The sequence below is a fragment of the Coloeus monedula genome (genome assembly GCF_965178545.1).
Source record: "Coloeus monedula genome assembly, chromosome: 9".
Lineage (NCBI taxonomy): Eukaryota > Metazoa > Chordata > Aves > Passeriformes > Corvidae > Coloeus > Coloeus monedula.
Window position 1 is genome coordinate 25574101 of NC_138789.1, and position 20199 is coordinate 25594299.

General features: G+C 43.1%; 1 protein-coding gene across 2 annotated transcripts in view; it reads left to right on the plus strand.

Annotated features, from left to right (window-relative positions):
• Positions 1-4363, plus strand: part of ELAVL4 (ELAV like RNA binding protein 4) — a gene marked incomplete at both ends in the record, with an annotated part of 61528 nt that extends 57165 nt beyond the window's left edge. The window contains one exon of one of the 2 annotated variants that reach the window (XM_082287150.1): positions 4015-4363. In XM_082287150.1, the coding sequence (XP_082143276.1) occupies positions 4015-4363 (349 nt within the window). The remainder of the gene's footprint in view (positions 1-4014) is intronic. The other variant, XM_082287151.1, reaches the window with a different exon arrangement.
• Positions 4364-20199: the final 15836 nt, after the last annotated feature.

A 20199-nucleotide genomic window follows, 5' to 3' on the forward strand; every position in this document is an offset into this window, starting at 1 on the left:
GTTACTTTAAAGGCCTCACGCACAAGTTCTGTGGGGTTTTTCAACCTTTTTTTATTTACAGGTGGGCTTCTCAAATGGTTTAGGTGCCACAGCTACAAGCATTCAAATTACAGTTGCTCTGCTAAGTGGTGCTTTTTCCAGAATCAAAACTATTGATTTTTTTTTAACAAATCTCTCATGTGATAGTGGAAAATTTAAGTCAAAATCAGAATTAGGCTGCTGTATCTAAATCTCAGTTCCTCCCACATCTGGCATTGTAAGTTTGACTTGAAAATACAGCTGTGTGCACCTCAATCAGCCCGAAGTTTCTTTTGTTACAGGTTTAATACTTTGAATTTTTTTTTCAGTCCTTGAAATTGATTTTTTTGTTTGTTTAAAATAGCTGTGTGTTTGTATGTGCACGCATGTGTGAAAGCTCAACTGATGTGTCAACATTTCTGCTGTTCCATGAGTATGTTTGATCTGATAGCTAAAATGAGATGTGTTGTTAGTGTTTCTTTTAATGGCAACATCAGTATAAGCGACCCTTGCAGCAAAACAAAGGTGTTGTCTTATTCCTGGTGTTACCCTAAGATGTCCAAATTAAGACAAGAAAGTACTGCTTAATCTTCTGAAATGGTCTACTCACCACAAGTGAAAATTATTTGAGCTTTTTCTTTTTGAAGCTCATCCTCTAAAAAGGTGTGGTAAGTATCTCTTTACACTAGCTAGTAGCAAGACAGTAACGTGGGGTTTAACTCCTAGGTAACTTAGTACAGATCTGAAATCTTAAGAGTACTCACAAGAGCAATAGTCAGAACTCTTCCCAGAAGCACCAGTGCTGGTGCAATGGGCACATTGGTTATGTCAGGATATCCTTAGTGGTGGTGGGAATATGGTGAGTCAGAACCCCCTGCCTGATTTTATCACACAGCCCTTCTCTGTTCTCCCACCTTACTTGTTCCTTGAAAGCTTGTCAGAAACATGGAAAAATTCCTGGTCAAGTGTCTGTCAGGTGCAAGTCAATGTCAGAAGGATGGGTTTGTTCTGGGAGGTTTCCCTGGGTTTTTGCTGCTGCTTCCCTGGAATTGGATTGGTGTGTGGTGCAGGATAGGCTGAGTCTGAACAGAGGGAAAGAGCAATTTCCTGCCTTTATAGGTTATACATCTGCTTTCTCAATGTTGTCTGCAGTGTTACTGTAAGAACACACAGTGTTTACAGTCATTTTGCAGGCATCTTAAATTAGTTCTTATCTCCTCTCAGCAAACCTTGGCAGTTGTACCTGCACTAGCAAATCCTGAATTTATAGGCACAGGTTCACAAAAAATACCGCACTGATAATTTCTGAAGCTGCTTCTGAAACATGAGATTGGCTCTCCCTGTGCTAACTGTGTGGTACTGATGAAAAATGAGACATGCTGATGTGGAAAAAGGTTTTATTGAGGCTAGTTTCAGATCACTTGCTAGTAGCAAAGCTCCTTATGCGATAGGCGATCTCGTATTTGTGTCAATACACTCGCACCAGTTTTGTGCGTGTTTTGTTGGATTTACAGCAGCTGCTGTGTTCATGGCACATAAATAGTTGAAAGCTGCAGAGCTCCTAAAGGTTTCCAGGGAAAAGCTGCTCTCCAGTGAACTGTAGGAAACTTTAACCCTTTACATTCGTGCAGCATTTCTTTAAAATGCAAAGCCTGATAATGCATTGTGACATGCACAGCTTTGCATTGTACAGGTTTTATAGCATCCTTACTTAGAGTGTGGTGTATCCCTTAGTGTTGTATTTCACGTTACATTTAAGCATTCCAGAAAAGCAGTGTTTGCTGCCTTATACCTGTTACTGGCACAGTCAGCACTGGCCTGCAATGGGTTTGAAGTCCCATCTTCCAGATTTCAAAATGAGCTGAAGCTGTTGGCTTGTACAAGCCCTGGCTGTGCCTTATTTCCAATCCTTACTTCTACCTGCAGTGGAAGGAGCAGTAGAAATTGGCTGTGGCCAGCCTTTCTGTGCTGTAGTGTTGTGATAATGTCACTGGTTTCACTGTGCGGGAGAAAAACTAAAATATGTTGAGATGGGGATTTGCAAAAGTGAAGTTGAGTTGGAAAATTGCCACGTATTTTTAATAAACTGTCTGCAAACCTTCCTGAGGATCTGATGCTGTGAGCATTTGTGAACTGCTCATTTACAGTGTAGCTACACCCCAGTGATGATCCTCAGCTTAAGATATATATTCCAAGTGTCTTCTTTTTCCCTGAATATACATAAAAAGTGCCATCAGGCATCAACAGAACAGTGAGCAACCATCAAGTGTGCAGTTTCCTTTATGGTTATTTAATATACACTGCATAATATTGTGCGGATTGCTAAATGTGTGTGGAAATTATTAGAAGTGTAAGAAGTTTTGAAGAGCACAAGAGCTCACTCAGCACCAGAGTCCCTCCCTCTGCTCCCTCAATCATCGCTCAGAAAATCCTGAGGAATTATTCTGTTCTGGTATTAAAACTCATCATATTGAAGGTACACGTGAAACTGGATTTTTAAGACATTTCCTCTGTGCAGTTGTTATTTTAAAACATATCCCAAAGTGTAGCTTCAGAAAGCATGTCAATTTTTTTCCACACTGATGAAAGGAAAATTATGTTGATCCTGAGGGCTGATACTGCTTAACATCTTCATTAATAACCTGAGTCATGGGCTGTGCTGCGCCCTCTTCGCATTAGCGGGTGACAGTAAATTGGTGAGGAGCAGGGGCTGTTGCTGCTGCTGGCCATGGCTGCCACTGGGGAGACCTTGGAAAGCTGCAGGAACGTGCTGAAATTCGGGAAAGGCAAATGTAGAGTTTAGCCCCTGACTGCTGCCTTCAGCTGCCTACAAGGGGCTTCAGAAAGAAGGTGAAGCTGAGCTTTTTGCAGAGGTCAAACGCAAGAGGACAAGAGTCAGCAGGGACAGGCTGCAGCAGGGGAAATTCAACTTGAGGATAAGGGAAACTCATTCACAGTGAGGATGGAGCCCTGGAGCAGAGGCTGCAGGAGCAGAGTTCCTGTCCTTGGAGATTTCCTAAGCTTCCCCTCTGCAGGGTCATGAGCAGCAGATCTCATTTGAGAAGTTTGTCTTGCTTGGAGCAGGAAGCTGATCAGATGATCTCCACAGATCCTGCCCAGCCTTTTTTATCTCTCGATGGTACTGTGTTCGTAAACACCTGGCTTTTATCTGTTCTCTTTGGATGTTCGAGGTAAAGTCCCAAAGGACAACGAGGGAGAAATGTTAGGGTGCTCTGTTGAAATCTGGGAGTTAGTCCCTTTCTGAAGAACCTAAAGCCTGTCATGGAAATGATGCCTCACAGTATGAAGGTATCAGTTGACATGCTCATTAATTGTATTTATGTTCTACTTACCCTGCAATTGCTTCATAAATTTTCTTTGATATGTGGCTGGCTCTAGGACTTTTTATTACCTGGATTTTTTTTCCCCAGCGTATGTCAATTAAGGACCATGTTAGGAGAAATAAAATCTGCCACTTAGAGCCATCTCTCTAATAGTATTTTTAGCTGAAGAAGCTACTGTTATAGCTGAATTCTGACAAAGGCATTTCTTATTAAACTTTAAAATAGGTCTTGAAGTTTGCTTGGGTTTTTTCACTGCAGACTAGTAGGAGATGAAGGATTCGATCTCTGTTGTCCTGAAACTTATTTCGGTGCTGGGAATAAGGGGCAAATTTCTACAGGCCCTTTTTACAGGAGCTGTTGTTTATCACAGCATGTGCAGGCCCTCCCTGACTCAGATTGCCCTCAAGCATTTCTTTTCTGAGGGCTTTGTACACGTCTAAGCAGGGCTTATACTTGGAGGAAGATGCATTTATGCCCAGATCTGGCAATTTTATTTAGTACAGCTCCCCTCCACTTGGGTAGGAGTTAGAGAGCAAGGGTGGCTCTGTGGTCCTCTTCCAGGGCCAGGATCCAGAACCTTCAGTACCACTGGCTTATTTACTTTAAATTCTTGGATCCCTATAGCTCGTGCCAAGAGATTTATTTAGAATAGACCCCTCTTTTTGCTCGGTAGGTTTTCTCCGATCACAATTGATGGTATGACGAGCCTTGTGGGAATGAATATCCCTGGTCACACCGGGACTGGATGGTGCATCTTCGTCTACAACTTGTCTCCTGACTCGGATGAGAGCGTGCTGTGGCAGTTGTTTGGTCCCTTTGGAGCGGTCAATAATGTCAAGGTGATCCGTGATTTCAACACCAACAAGTGCAAGGGATTTGGCTTTGTCACCATGACCAACTACGACGAAGCTGCCATGGCGATTGCCAGCCTTAATGGATACCGTTTAGGAGACAGAGTATTGCAAGTTTCCTTTAAAACCAATAAAACCCACAAATCCTGAATTTCATATCCTTACTTACTAAAATATATATATATAAATATATATACGAACAAAACAAAACAAAAAAAAAACTCTTCAAGGCTTATATTCAACCATGGACTTTATAAGCCAGTGTTGCCTAAGTATTAAAACATTGGATATCCTGTGAGGAACAGGAAAGGATTTTATAATGCTTAGAAAAAAAAAAAAACCTTTGATGCATTGAATGTTCTTTCATAGCTGTCGTTGTTGAATATAATATACATAGATAACAATGTGCAGGGATTTTTACCCGGCCAGCTAGTTTTACTACCTTCCTTGAAGGTGGGTCTTTTTAAGATGACCATTCACTCATTTGAAAAAATAATAAAACAAAAAACAATTTTTACGAACTAATGGGATTAAAAGCGAGGAAAAAAAAATTTTTGTTTTCTTTTCTGTTTTTTCAAAACATTGATTGAATCAGATTGGTAAACCCCCCACACAAATTAAAGAGGAACAATAAAAATTGCAAAAAGAAGAACATAATTTTGCAACTTTTTTTATTTTTCCTTTTTTCTTTTGTATCATGTGAACTAAACAGTCTTCTGTTAGGGAATGGGGTAACGGGGGATACCTGATGACATAACAATTTAAATAACATTAACAATGTTGCCAAAGAGGTGGTCTCTTTGCTGAAAATGGGTTTCAAGAAAAATCTATTTTTATAAAATATAAAGAATTTTTACAAGAGAATCTGGATTTGAGAAAAAATATTTTGACTGGCTAATTTAGGGGAAATTGACAACTTTGTCATGTTCATACTGCACTGGTAACTTTTTAGAGATCAAGATGTGTGTTTTAAACTGGATTAGTAGATTGTTTTTTGAAGGATGGGCTACAAACAGATGATCTTCGTATCTTTTCATAGCATGTAATAAAAATATTAAATACAGTACGGGAGAGTGTTCTTCCCAGGCACGCAGTTACCCACAGTCAAAACCCAAAAGCAAGGAGATGAGTTGCAAGACGGTTTTTCTTTAAGTCATCAGTATGGGATATCAGCAGAACAAAAGTTAAAAAAATTAATTTTTTGATCAAAAACTTCCTTGGTTTGAGCAGTAGGTGCTACAAAATTATTTACATATCTTAGTATCATAGTTAAATGTAATGTGTTTAGAAAAAAATACATTTGCTTTAAATTTGTTAAGAATTTTCAAATTCACTTTATAGCCCAAGCTAATATAATTGGGCTGTGTTGGCACATTTGGAACACTGTTTATGTTGCTTGAAACACTTATTTATTTAATTGCCGATGTGATGCATATGGCCAAAATCAAATATAGCTAGTTTGGCTAGTCTACTTATTTGTTTACTTAAACTATGGGAAGAAGCATATTATTGTGTCATTTTGTTGTGTGTGTATGTGTATATATAATATAAATATATATATATATAAAGTTATTTTTTCTTTTGGTTAATTTATTATAAGTTGTAACACTTTGCTAGTTTTGTTTGTATATGTCTTAAAATGTTTTCTTATGATACTTAAGTGACAGAGGTATCAAGGTAACTTGTGTAGAAATATTGTTTGATATATTGTCATGTTTGTTGTGAATATTTTTTCTTACTGCACAGTAGAAAAGAAAACAACTGGGTCTTTATTTTAATGTAATTCAGATTGGGGAAAACAGAGCTAAGGGAACAAAATGACTGAGGGGGTGCTCTCCCATGTCCAGTGCACTGATCATTTTAGTATGTTTGTGCTTTGTACGGTTATATATTTAAAACAAAAAAGGGTCATGCTCTTCCCTGAGTACTAGAAACAGTTACTCGCTATGCATAATCTAGTTGATAGTTAAATTTGCTATTGCTTTTCTTGTCTTGTTATATAAAATCTTTTCAATACAAGTTTAGTCTTAATGGTAATAAAACGTTATGGTTATTTATAACTTGTGCTTATTTTGTGCATTTTTTCCATGCTATACCCACTAACTGCATGTAGACTAAGTATTGTTTTTTCACACTGAAGAGGCAAACTTTTGTAGTAGACAAATAACTAAAAGCAAAGGCTGCATCATAATTTTATCAGTTTTTTACTTTAACAATGTTAGATTTTAGTTTAAAGGAACACTCATTCAATGTTCAGGGAAACCTTTATACATCATCTGCTATGAATGAGCGCAGTTTGCTGGGAAAGTTTTGATGCATTTGCTAAGCATTAGTGGGGAAGGCATGTCAGAATCTTTTCTCTACGATGTGTTTTACTATCTGAATAATAATAATTTAAAAAATCTTTCTTAGGACCAGGCAGTTGTATACTTTAGTTATAATGAATGACTTCATGTTAACCTTGCTAGTTTAGATCATTTCTGAGGGAAAGTATTGTAAATGTTTTTTTCATAACCTTGTTGTGTTTGAATTATTTGTACTTTAATTGTCCAGACAATAAATGAAAGTGTGTAGAATGGCTATGGACTTTCCACCTTTTTAAGTGTGTTCAGATGTTTTAGTATTCCCAGCTGCACCTCAGCCGAGGTAGAGGTTTAGTCTCTGATTCCAGAAGCAAGGTCTTCAAGAGAGAAATGTTCTAGTCAAACCAGATTGAGCATATTCATGATTTGTTTTTCCTTCCAAAGGCCAGAAAGAATCGGCCATTTAATTTAAGATGTTGAACACCAAATACCAAACTGTAACTTTCATTTATTTGAATGTGGAAGATGCTGAAGGGTTTCTACTATATACAGTATTTTTACACAATGAAAATATTAACTCAGTCAATATCAACACTTTAAAACATAGTGAGCAAATTTCAGTGATAATAACAGTTTTTAAGCCATCATTTAGTTTGACTTTTCTATGAATATGCTATGAATGTCATGCAATATGAAACAGTGTACATATTGTCTGATGTACAACAGTATATATGATCACATTCCAAATTTGATTCTTTTCACCATGTGTTATAACTAGAGTTGATACTTCTTTCAGTTGACTTGTTTGAATCTCATTAATACAAATATTCACTTCATGTTTATGTTCTGTAACATTCACTAATTGAGAATATGTACCTTGTAAAACTGCAGCATTGAATTTCGTAACTGAGATTAGGAAACTCTATCAGAGGGCTGGATGGACTGTGTGGTTCTTCAGCTCCTTCACCTATTAATAAACTCGTGTTTTTGTGAGATTAAGTTACCATGTTGGTTATAATAATTAATTTCAAGCCACAGAATGAGTTTGTTCTTAAATTTACCGCTTGTTTAATTCATCCTTAAATCCACCTTGCCATGCCATAGTAAAAAGCAGAAGTGGTTAATTTGGTCTGGTTAAAGACTTGGCTCTGAAAAACACCATCCTTCCATCTACCTGTATATGTATATGCACATATATTGATTATATACATATATACATACACTTTACAACATTCACCAGCCCATTAAAAAAAATGCACTCTCCATTTAAGAAAGTGGTATTTTATAACCAGCCCTTTTTACTGTGGTTCTGTCTGCTTTATAGCAATTGATAGGGTTGTCACCTAATTTTTCTGCAGTCCTTTCTTCAGAAACTAGTGAGACCAAATCACGCTATGGTCTGGATGTTCTTAAAACAGAATGCCACTGGCATTGGGGCCAGTTGTGATTCAGATTATCTCCCACTTAGAGGCTGGCTTGTTTTATCTGTTTCTTCATTCGGTAGCTTGGTGAGCTCCTGTGAGCTGAATCACACCAGTAACATGAGAGAAAGGGCTCTGCCAGCTTTCAGGACGTGGGATGCAAAGTTCAGTCCCCCTTTTTGTGAGAGTATCACAAATGGGAGCAGGGATAAAAGCAGTCACAGACAGGTGATCCTATGCTGATCCTATGGGAGTGTTTTCAGAAAGTTTTACTGAAACACAGTTTCTGCCCAGCTGGGATCAGAACCACATTTCACTTACACACATTCAAAGTAATCAAGGTTTATATTTCCTTCTTGAAAGGGTAATCACTCTTTCTGCAATTAGTGAGCCTGCTGCATAAATGGAAAGTCACCTGGGGGAGGGTGTTTCAAGTGCATTCACTTTGTGTTCCACTTCAGTTTACCTTGGACACAGAGCTGGGCTTGGAATGCAGGGAGAGGGAGTGTGTGTTGGGAAATGATGGCTGGCAGATCCAAGGGAGTAATGAGCTACCCTTAAATTCATACTGGGGCCATTCAGCTTTCCTGGTGACCCTGAACTTGTAGCAGCCAAATGCACGTGTACTCTAGTGCTCCTCATTTCCAGTGGGAAGGGTGGGTAGGGGGGTCTGGATGCACTGCAGCAGGTAGAGGCTGCTGCCTGGGTACTTGAATCAGCCTCAGGCCAACTGAGGGGAGGGGCACACCCTGAGCTGTCCCAGGGAGGTCTTTCTCCATCACCAGAAGCCAGGCGAGGCTGTTACCTTGCCCATCTCACTTAAATGGCTACAGAAAGGTGAGGTAAAGCCAGGTCAGAGTGTGGTAACAGCAAAGATTTGCTCCCTGCCCTGAAGATCTTGCAGACTGAGCTCCATGCACAGAAGTAATTCATTGTGCATACAGAGCAAAATGAAAGGAGATCAAATCCAGCATAACTTCACGAAAGCTCTGACATCTCAGACTAATACAATATCTCTCTTCTAAAAATAACTGACTTCTTAAACCCAGGAGATGGGATGGAGGCAATCCAGCTGAGCCTCAGTAACTCACAAGGGGACAAATCACCTGGATACAAACAGGGACTGCTGCCAGAGGGAAACACAAGGCACCAACCAGATACGGACTCAAATCCTGTGGGATGCTGCGCCTGGGCATTGGTGCAGTGCAGCCCCTGTCCCCATGCACAGGACAGTGCTTTCATCCCAGGTGCATTGGGGGTATCTTCAGCAGCCAGGAGAGTGGTGGTGATGGTGCAAGAGGCACTTCAGAGGCCTCTCCCAGAAACACTGTGTGCCACTGGTGTGCTCGAGAAATTCCAGTGGGATCACGTGCAGCATGGCACCAGGGTGAGCGGGAGACACAGAACTCTGCAAAGAGTCACCAAGCTTGAATTGTTTCTACCTCCTATAAACACAAAACCTGTGTTTCAAAAAGCCTGTTCCTGTAAATCTTCCAGAGCTGAGCATTAGAATGGGCTGTAGGAAGGGGAGTGCCCAAAAGGAGGGGTCATACAAAAGCACCCTTATTTAACTTGCCCACAGTTAAGAAATCAGACTGGTTCTTCCAGTTAGGCAATTTTCTGAAATGCTCTTTCTACTGCCAGTAGAAATAACTGGGAAGATGGATACACACACAACAGCTGCTTTTCAGACACAGTTGGAAGTTTTGCTTGCCACACTCCTAAGGTATCACTGATATTTTTAAACATCAATCCGGCATATTTTAAAATATTTCATCTTAAATTTCATTCAGATTTTAAATGTTACAGGGCTGCAAATTATTTCTTGTGCAGTAGCAAAAAACAAAATTCTAAAACCTCTGTTCTATTCACTGCACTATAAACCTCCCATCTCACATCAGTGGGGTTTGGAGCTGCCAGCAAGCAAGACCCAGCTATGGCTGCTTACAGGCAAACACAATCCAAAGCAGGTTCATATTCCCTCTCCCAGAGAGCAAGCAAACCCATGTGCTAAGTGGAGCATTCCTCTGCCAACAAGTCCAGAAGCTTGTTTTGGTCACCAGAAACAAGTGTCTTGTCCCCAAGCCCTCCAGCCAAGCCACCGGCCTTGTGCTGCTGAGGCCCCCAGGCACTCGTCAGGTGTGACATCCTTGTCCTGCCACTGGGTCATCCTTGGGGGGAGCCCAGCCTTGCTCCTGTGTCTGAAGGACAGGTGGGATGGGCTTTACTCCTCTGTCAATACACCCCATGGCACAGGTCCCCCGCACTGGGGACTCTCCCTGCAGGCCATTGTCTTGCCTGGCCTACAGCGCCCACTGTGTCTGTCCCTCACTTAAAATAACCAAATTTCCTCAATTCCACTTCTGATTAGACAGCTAATAGCCATCACTCAGGAGGAGGAGCAGGTGAACAACCACCTCTGGCCTTATTTTGTCCATTCTGAGCACCTGCTTAACAACACAACCATTCAGGCCCGGGGTTCCCCCCTTTCCAAGACCACCAGTGTCACCCTGTCCTAGACAAAGCCACATTTTAGGTGCCGCCCAAGGTTGCCAAAGCAGGCAGTGCCATGGGGCTGGTGAGTCTGGCAGTGCCTGACCTCCACTGAAATGCTCACAAGTTCTCTTTCTCTTCCAAGACCCAGGCAGGAGCCTGAGATGCTGCATGGCCAGAGCACAGGTGTTTCATAATGACACAAGAGTTTATCAAATTAGAAGAAGCAAAAATAAAAATCCCCTTAACTCTGAAAATCAACATAAGCAATGCCATTGAGAGAAACCATTTACAAATAAACCCCTGCTAAAGAAAAAAAACCCTCGCAAAGGAAAAGGGGTTCGGTTTGGAGGCCTTGGCTGTGCTGGGGTATCACTGTGGATGTCACTGAGTGTGGCTGAACTGCCCCAGAAAACTTCTCATGGCAACATTGAGGCAACATGACAGTCTCAAAATAGTAAATTTTATTTAGTGACTTTTAAACACACACAGTCCTTACCTTCTCAGTCTGAACATCAGGACTGACTAGAGTTGCCACAATCTATTTGTTTTAAAGCAGCACTTAGGCTTTTTTTCCCTTGCATTTTGTTGGAATTGCACAGGTCCCAACAAAATGATATGCAAGAATTAGCTTTTTACGAACAATACAATTCTGATTTTAAATCAGCACATGAGACAATTAATTTTGTAGGATAAGGAATCTGTTGCAAATATACAGCAGTACACCCACACATCACCATCTGCTGTGGAGAATTAAATGTACAACTCACAAATTAAATCCTGCAAAGTTGGTGCAAAAAGGTCCTTGCTTGAATTTAAACAAGGCTGTGGAAACCTGCAAACACATTGCAAAAGATCATGAAAACAATAACAAATTTGTCCATCTGTGAGTCAGTTCTAGCAGGGTTGGGGTTTGGTTTGGTTTTGTTTTTTATACTGGTGCATTTGCAATAACTGTTGCAGCTCACAATGCAAGCTGTGTAAACTGTATTTGAGCTCCCCTGGCCAGGAAAAGTCTCTCTTGGAAGTGCTCCCTACAGGCTCCATAACTTTATCCTAGGTCTTCTATTCTTACAGGGAGGAAAAACAAAACACAACAAATCAGAAAACACAAATTCCTTTTTTTTTTTCATAGTCAGTTTATTGAAGAAAAAATAATTGGCAAATCTGGCAATTGTTGTGGATGTTTTATTATTAGATTTATTAACAAACACTGTTCCTCTGAAGTGAGGAAAAATAAATATCAACAATTACTGCTGCCACGAAAAAAACTCTGACAAGCACAAATATCTGCATCCCTTTGACTCCCCTGGAGCCAAGCCTTCATTCCCTGATTTTGCTCCCATATTCTTCTAACACACTGCTCTTAATACTTTTTACACCTGGCAGTACCACCTGTCACATTTCCTTATCTCCTGCACTGAGGAAACGTCTATGAAACCTTGGTAGCCAAGGAAGGCAGTGAAGCCTCTGGACCTGAACACACCAGTAAAACACAGGGTTGGGTGCGAGGAGGAGACTGGAACAGCCTTGAAGCCTGAACTCTTTGCTCCCCTGCCTTTTCCATGCTTGGCTTTGACCCCCAGGTCTGCTGAGCACTTGCTGCCAGCCGTGGGCTGTAAATGAGCCTGGGACCTGCTTCTCACACTCAACAGCTGTGGACCCTCAAAAAATTGTCTTTTGCAGCATTAGGATGACCAATGCTATTCCAGTGATCTCTGAAATGCAGGTGCCCTTCTCTTTTCTTTATTAATAGGATGCCAGGAAAACACACTGGCATTTTCCCAGGTTACTGCTTGATTGTATCAATCAAAGAGCTATAAACACACTGTCTCAAAGCACACACTTAGGCCACCAAGCCCATCTGCATCTGGGGTTCTACCTGCACATCCCCCAACCATGGGGTAGGAAATACAAGATATAGCATTCCCCTGACACAGAAAAAAAATGCTCTGGTTTGGTGTTCTCAGGGATTTTAGCAAGGTGGTTTTTTTTGAAAATGAGACGATTTCCTAAACCTTTTCTGAGATGCATGCGCTGCTTTAACACGCACTTATCCTCTCACACACCTGGGAAGTGCTCTCAGTACACACACCCCGAGTATAATTTATGCTGAGGGGGCTGCTACATGTTTAACTCAGATAAAGTGTATCCGTAATTAAGAAATGCAGCATCAGAGGTACAACATGCATGGAAATTTGCGGAAAGGATTCTATCAACGGAACGAATGCTGCTGAAGACTATTTAAAACCACAACCTAATCAGAAAACTACGCCTCTCTATATATTTATATCAATATCACCAACCCTTTGACATCCCCAGCACTGCTAACACTCTGCCTGGAAGCCGACTTATCGCAGCTGCCTTGGGCACACTCGCATGCATAAAAAATCAAGTGACTTGATTAATCAGTGGAAGTTGCTGAATCATGGGCTTGCAGCTGTGCCTGCATAGCCCTGGCTATCGATGGGAAACCGGCAGCCTGGGATTGAGATTAATCCCTATCAGCTGGTCCACAGACCTGTGTGGCCCTTTGCCAGCATTTTTATGAGGAACAGAATCTTAAAAATTTCGGACCTGAAAAATAGCCATGTCAAAGGGGTAGGAGCATGTGTGTGAGAAGAGACTCCAACCACAAGTGTGGAAAGGGAAGTGGAGAAGAAGAGAGGGGAAAGCTGTGGGCAAGAAAATCCTGACTCTACTTGGAAACTGCCTCCAACAAGCACAGCCAGAGGCAGCAGCTGCAGGAGTATCCCAGCTTGAGCAAACTCTGTCTGAAATTCAGCAGCCCCACCAAGGGAAGAGCAGGAAGAAGTGAAGGATGTGTGTGATATGGATGGGGATGGAAAGCAAAAGCAGCCAGGCTGTAGCACCATGCAACCTCTTCTGCGTCTCCTGGGCATGAGCTACCTTGCCTTGGGTTTTCAGAAATCAGAGAGACTGGGAAATATTTTTCTTTAACACATAAAGAGCAATTTGTCCAGAAGAAAAAAAGATAAATGTCTAAGGGATATGTTTTATTTGACACTCCCTGTGGAGGCGCCTTGCAAGGCTTACCCTGCCCAGTGTCTGGCAAGCTTCACCTGCTCTCAGGAGGGCTGGAGGCTGTGGGAGAAGGAGCTTCCTTTCTGTGCCAGCCTGTGTCTGAGAAAAAAAGAAAACAAACCTTGGAAACAAATCACTGAGCACTACAGGACCATGTGCAGCAGCCCTGCTGTCTGGCTGTGTGCCCCAGATGGGAATGGTGCTTTTTGTCACGGAGTTCAAGCCCTCCCATCCAAACCTGTTATCCTTTGGTTGTATCTTCAGGTAAGACAAACAGCCACTGCTCCTCTGAAGGACCCTGCCCCAGCTGCTTTCTGCTAGGAAATCAAGAAACGTTTTGTTTAAAGAAACACATTTGCCAGATCTTTACTGCCAGGCAGCTGGTCAAGGCTTTTGCTTTGCTTTTTCAGAGGGTGAGTTAAGTGTCCTTGAATGAGTGTCTGGAATAAAAGAAAAAGGAGGGCAAGCACCCTTTGTGCCAAACCTCTTACGCTTCCTCCAGTGTGACTCTGCTGCACTTGTGAATAATCATATTAACATATATTAGAGGCGTTGTGTGCCAGTAATGGAAGAGATTGTGAAACCACAGTAGCTTATCTATTAAAATAGCCAGAGCAACAACATCGTGTCAGCTAAATTAAAAAGCAAAGAAGACACCAATCAGGTTGATCACTGCCTAAACCCAGTGTATCTTTGGCTACACACGTAGATATTTCAGTCTGAACTCACTCTGTGTGTATTTTCAATATTAAGAGATAAAATACTGTTCTTTGCCATGTTATAAACTAAGTTTGTGCAATGGAACAGATTTTTAAAGCTAAGTTAAAACCTCTTGAGGATAAGGGGTTTATAATGGAAATGCTGACAGCCTCTTAACTGGAGCATTGGGATCTCTCTTGCTATTATGACCAGATAAACCAACAAGGTAATTCAATGTAGTGTTCCAGCTCCAAGACACTAACACACTCCTTCTGGTCCCAGGTGCTGAGGGGAAGTTAAATATAAAACTTAATGAAACTGCAGTGACTGAGTACAGGGCGGGCTGGTTGCCCCTGCACCAGGGAAAGGTGAATTTCCCTCCTGGGAAGGTGTCTGAAAGGCAGGCAGTGACCGGCTGGTTCAAGTGCAAGCTCTGGCTGAAGCCTTCTAAACTTCTCAGAAGTCAAATGGCTTTCTAAAGTCTAATGGGTGGCTAAAGTTGGAAAGCTGTGAGAATCAAACCCAGCCTCTGCACACACACCAGACCAAGAATTGACTAGAAACACAGAGCAGGTCCAACACTGCCGCCACACCTCCACACAACAGTGCTGGGGGCAGGATCTCTGCTCACAGGGGCTGGGGGACACAGACCTGCCCTCACTCCCTGCAAAATTGCCCCAGTTTAGCAGTTCAAATGCCAGGGAATCCAACTCCACTCACAAAGCAACAGCTACAGGGAAGCTGAGGCATGGATGGGTGTTCAGTCCTTGCTCGGTTTCCAGAGCTTTCCCCTCCCCTAGAGGCCGGAGGTAGCAATGGGGTTGTGCTAAACTGGCACAGCTGTTCTCCAGCTTTTGTCCAAACAGATGGCAAAGCTGCCAGCAGCAGGAATGCCGTTCATGCCATGCTTTGACACACAGAAAACTTTGCTGCTCCTTTTTGTGCTGCTTATAATATTACCAAGACTACTAGGAGGTGCACACACTGCCTCTACCTACACATGAAATCCTGAGCAAACTTCCCGAGGTTGGTGGGCTGGTAGCACTGCCTACTGTCAAGACTGTCTGACATTCCCAATTACAAGACTCTATTTTCAGCTGCTTATAACTGTCATATTTTGACCAGTAACTTGTCATCTTTCCATCCTGGGCATCTGCCGCAGGCTGAATTTTTTGGAAAGCTTCAGCCAAAACAATATAGCTATTCCCAAGGGCAAGGCCAGGGAACAATGCACTGTTTTGTAATGGTAAAAGAGAAAAAGAACTGACATCCTCTTCTTTAAGATGCACCACGACTCCTCACAGTTTGGATAGGGGAGTAGAAATTTAGTCGATCTGTGACCTTTGTATTAAGGATGTGCCTTTTTTTTACTGCTGTGAAAATCTATGCAAGTGTGGCCAAGTGAAAGCGTTTGGAAAAATTCCAACCTGGCTTCTTCAGCAAAGACTTTTCTTTCACTGAGATTCCTAAAAACTCTAAGGATCCTGTCCTGCTGGGCTCATCTTGCCCTCCAGCTTGTGAAGAAGGGAGTAGCCCCACCCCAAAGGCAAAGAGATGGGAAGAGAAAAGGCAGAACTGGAACAAGGAGGAGATGGAGGGGAACAGACAGAGTGATTTGCACCCACCAAAGCTGCTGGCTTTCCAGGGCTGGGAATGGGATCCAGGATCATAAGTGTCACCATCAGGAGGCTGCCAGGAAGTGCTGTGAGATCCCACTGTGCCTGGTCAGAAGCGGCAGGTTTTACAGCTCGGAGCTCGGCGTGGCTTTTCCTGGGTTCACAGCCCACCAGCAGGAATTGCAGCTGGAAGTGCTCCACACTCTGGAAATCAAGTGCCAAAATGAGCAGCAAACGTTTAGCAACCCCATGCAGAACTCTGGGTCAAACGCCCTTCCCAGGCCCACAGAGCTTTTGGCAGAACCATCCAGGCGGCTGAACTGGGACAGCCTCCCGTGCCCAGCTGCATTCCCACAGCCCTCCCAACCCCCACAGCAAACAAAGCAGGGACCTGTGGGAAAAGCATCCCTGACTCACCTGTGCTCCCAAACCCATCCCGAGCACCAGCCTCTCCTGTACCTGGGGTGGCAGAGGGAACGTGTGACACTGAAAGCACAGCGTGGTTCACACACACAGGCAGTGCAGGTGGATGCTATTCGTGGATTCCCTAAATTTTGACTACAGGAATACAATCCTTCATTATGCCCTTTGAATATGGAAATCCAGGAGAGGGAAAATGGAGGGTGCTTTCCTTCTTGACAGTTGTCTTTGACTGGCACATCCTTCCTTTACAGAAAGCTGATGTTTACTACTGCGATACATTTATTTTGAAACTCAGTTCATCTGCTGTAAGAAATTACTCAGACCATTAATTTTGGAAGCCAATGCTGAGAGATCACGAATGTTAAGAATTCTAATTATGTTGGGTCTGGAAAATTTAATGAATAAAAGAGACTTTTCATAAGCATCTCAAGCCATAATATTTTAATGCTATTGGCATTAATTAAAATATCTGGAATTTTTAAAGGAGCCCTCTCCTTCTCCCTTTAAATATTTTACTTCTACCATTAGAACAGAAACAGAATTTTGCTAAAGCCACAAAAAAAATGTTCTCTGTGGCTGATCATCTCATTTATAATCATGTCATGGTGGGAACAACCTTTTGCTGAAATTTTGTTTATGCTTCAAAAATTTTCTCCTAATATCTTCTTCCCTACCCCCCTTCCCAAGCACTAGCAGGCCTGGATTTGCCTTCTGTGCAGGGCTAGGAAGATAAAAGTCCAGATGATTTGGCATAGTACAAGGGTCTGAACTCTCAGTTGCTGATTAATGATACTATCTATCTCAGAAGGTAGTGATTCCCTCCTTTAGAGCTTAGGGGGAAAAAATAGCCTGACCTTTGAATTCATACTTCATCATCTTCCTCTGGTATTTGTGGCTTTCTGCAGGACACAGGGCTCAGTGCTGCCCTGCTCCCCACACCAGCCAGCACAGCAAACACCCTGGGAAAGAGGGGGCACCTGCTCCTCTGCCTCTGCTTTGCAGGCACAGGGGCTTCCCATGGATTTGGTGCCGTGTCCTGGGTGCCTGGCAAAAGCAGTGGCTTTTCTAGGGGACACCCTTGCACTGCAGGGTGGGCAGATCATGACTGCCAAGGTCTCTGCTGCTTGTGCTGTGACCAGCAGCAGCAATGCTGAATGCAGAGGTTAGAGACAGCTCTGGCTCTGAGGTTTTGGAAAGTGGGCTCATTCCCTGACTTGAGAGCTCAAATGAGCTCAGAAAGATAAAAGGGGTTGGTTTTGGGTTTTTTTGGCTCTGATCTTAAGCTCACAGGTTTTAGCTCGGATTTTTCTAAGTATCTAAATATACAGTCACTTGCTAGTTGGTAAGAGTGGGACCTCACCTTGTTTGATGGTGTTCTCACTTTTTAGAGTGTCTAATTAAAGGAGGGACACAGGAGCTGTCAGTGCTCAACCATTGAGAAAATGGAGCCAGTGGGTTTTCCAGGCACCAAACATGCCAGGAACTGCCTCAGATGGAACCAGCATCTGGGCAAGGCAAGGGCAGGTGAATGGAACATTAGGGGCTGTGAAGAAGCTGCCATGCCCTCAGACACATTTAAAAAGGCATTTTCTCTTGAAAAGGCCACAACTGTGGTTGGGAAATTTGAAAAGTGGAAACAGCATTTTGCAGTGGATCAGAGGAAGCAGAACTTCCACAAGAACAGCAAGTAACAGAAGGAGGAGGCTGAGCTTTATTTCTACCAAATTGGGCACAGCCTCCTCTGTCTCAGAGGTGCTTGGCACACAACAAAGCTGCTCCTGTTGGGACGCTGCACATCATCATTGCAGAGAGGCAGGTCACTGCTTCCTGGCAGCACTTTCTCCTCCAGCACAAATATGTGGATTCAGCAGGCTGCCAAGCCTGCCTGTGCTTATTTCTGTGCTGGGCACAGCCAGGTGTCACACAGGTGAGGTTGCACATAGACATACAGGAGGCCCAGAGGGCTTTTATCTATTTTCTCCATGTGGCTGAGAGAGCACTCAAAGGCACCTGCTGATTTTGTATGCTCGGTGCTGCGGAGAGGAAAATCGATGTGGGAACTACAGATGGCTTCAGTGGTACAGGGTATTCCAGGCTGCTTTCTGATGGAAACAGAACTGATTTATTCTTAGTGGCTTAACTTCACTGACCATTATATTTTGTTTCATTATTCAAAGGCAAACACTGAAGAAACATGTTGTGAACATGCCTGGTTCTTTCAGGTGGAAGGACGTGAGAACCATTTGTGTAGCATTTCAGAGACTTGTTTTAGTGACTTCACATGGTTTCAGGAAGCTTTTCTTCTAATATTGAACTGCCTCTAGCAGGTTTTTTTCCTACACCTTGGGATCCAGTATCATTTCCTTGTTTTTTCTGCACTCCAGTGCTATCAGCCATCCTCAAGTGTTTGTCTCATCACTTTCAAGACTGCACCCCTACCCAGGAAAACAGTGAGGGACAAACTTTCTGCTCTCTGCAGGTTTTTCTCCCAATAAGCTGGAAAATAATGTTTGTTTGGCTCATATTCTTAGCTAGCTGCGGGCTCCCCACTGATACCCCCTGCCCTGTCAATTGCTAACTAATCGTGCCTGCAGTAAATGTAATCCAAACTGGGGAGTTATTCAGCAGCAGCAGAAGGATCCATTAAAACAGATTATGCTCTGTGCTCCGTTTCTGTCCTCAGCCTCCGGGATCACCCTGCCTAGGCTCTGAGTGTCCCCAAAAAGGGCTCCAAGGCTCATCTCAAGGGGACAGGCAAAATCCAGGCCAGGGGGTCTGTCCCTGAGGGACCTGGCTACGAGGTGATGTTAACAGGCAGGCTGTCCAGGAATGCTCACAGGCAGGAAGCTGTCCAGGATGCTGCTGCGATGGTTTTTTAGCTTTCTTATCCTTGACACGCAGGCAGCAAAGCAGCTCTGTATTTGGTTTGACTGAGGCTTCAAGGGGAGCAAACCCCTATGGTATTCAGGCCTTAGGGAGGCAAAAAAAATGCACAGTAGTGATGTCCTGGAGTTAATTCAGCCTTGAAACTCAGTGGCTGCTTGGCATCAGGAAAGACTCCAGCCTGCAGTGAGGAGCAGGGTTTCTGAAGGCCTTTGGAACAAGCCTATGGCATTTCACAAAATTATAAACTCACAGCATGGTTTGGGTTGGAAGGCACCTCAAAAATCACCTTGCTCCAACCCCGTGCCATGGGCAGGAACACCTTCCAGGTTGCTCAGAGCTGTATCCATCCTTGGATGCTTCCAGGGATGGGACAGACACAACTTCTCTGGGCAACCTGTGCCAGGGCCTCACCACCCTCACAAGGAAGAATTCCTTCCTGATAGCTAATCTAAACCTGCTCTCTCTCAGTTTAAAGCCATTCCCCCTCATCCTGTTCCCACTTGCCCTTGTAAAAAGCCTCTATCTGTATTTACATCCCTTCCCCTCAGAGCGGATTGGTTACAAGGCCTTTGTGTCTGTCCCTGTGGGTTTCATTGCTCCTGTGAAGACCCAACTCAGGCTCAGCACCTTGCTTCCAACATTGGCTCTTTGGAGCTCCTGCTGTACAGAGTAACACATACAGTCCTGTTACACCCATGAGTTTAATTCAGCCACCTCCAGCTGGGATATAGCCACTGCTAACAACACATGAGGTGCCCTGTGGGGTCAAAAAGCCCTGGAGCTGGATGATGAGGGATACTGATGAAATGGAGTTACCTCAGCTGGGCAGTGAATCAGCCACCACTCCTGCTCCAGAGAGCATTGTGCACAGCTAAGAGCCACATGGCTGGATCTTGCTGGGCTTCCTCTCCACACTTTGTTTAATTGTGTGACATTAAAGCTACCCCTAAGCCAGTAGGACAGGCGTATGCAGAATGTACCTATTTACCTTGCAGGTTTTTAAATTCAAATGGGTTATGTAAAGCAGCACAGTCTACACAATTTAAATTGGCCTGACTTCTGAAAGCTGCGGGTTCCAGGACCTGAAAGAAAGCCTGCAG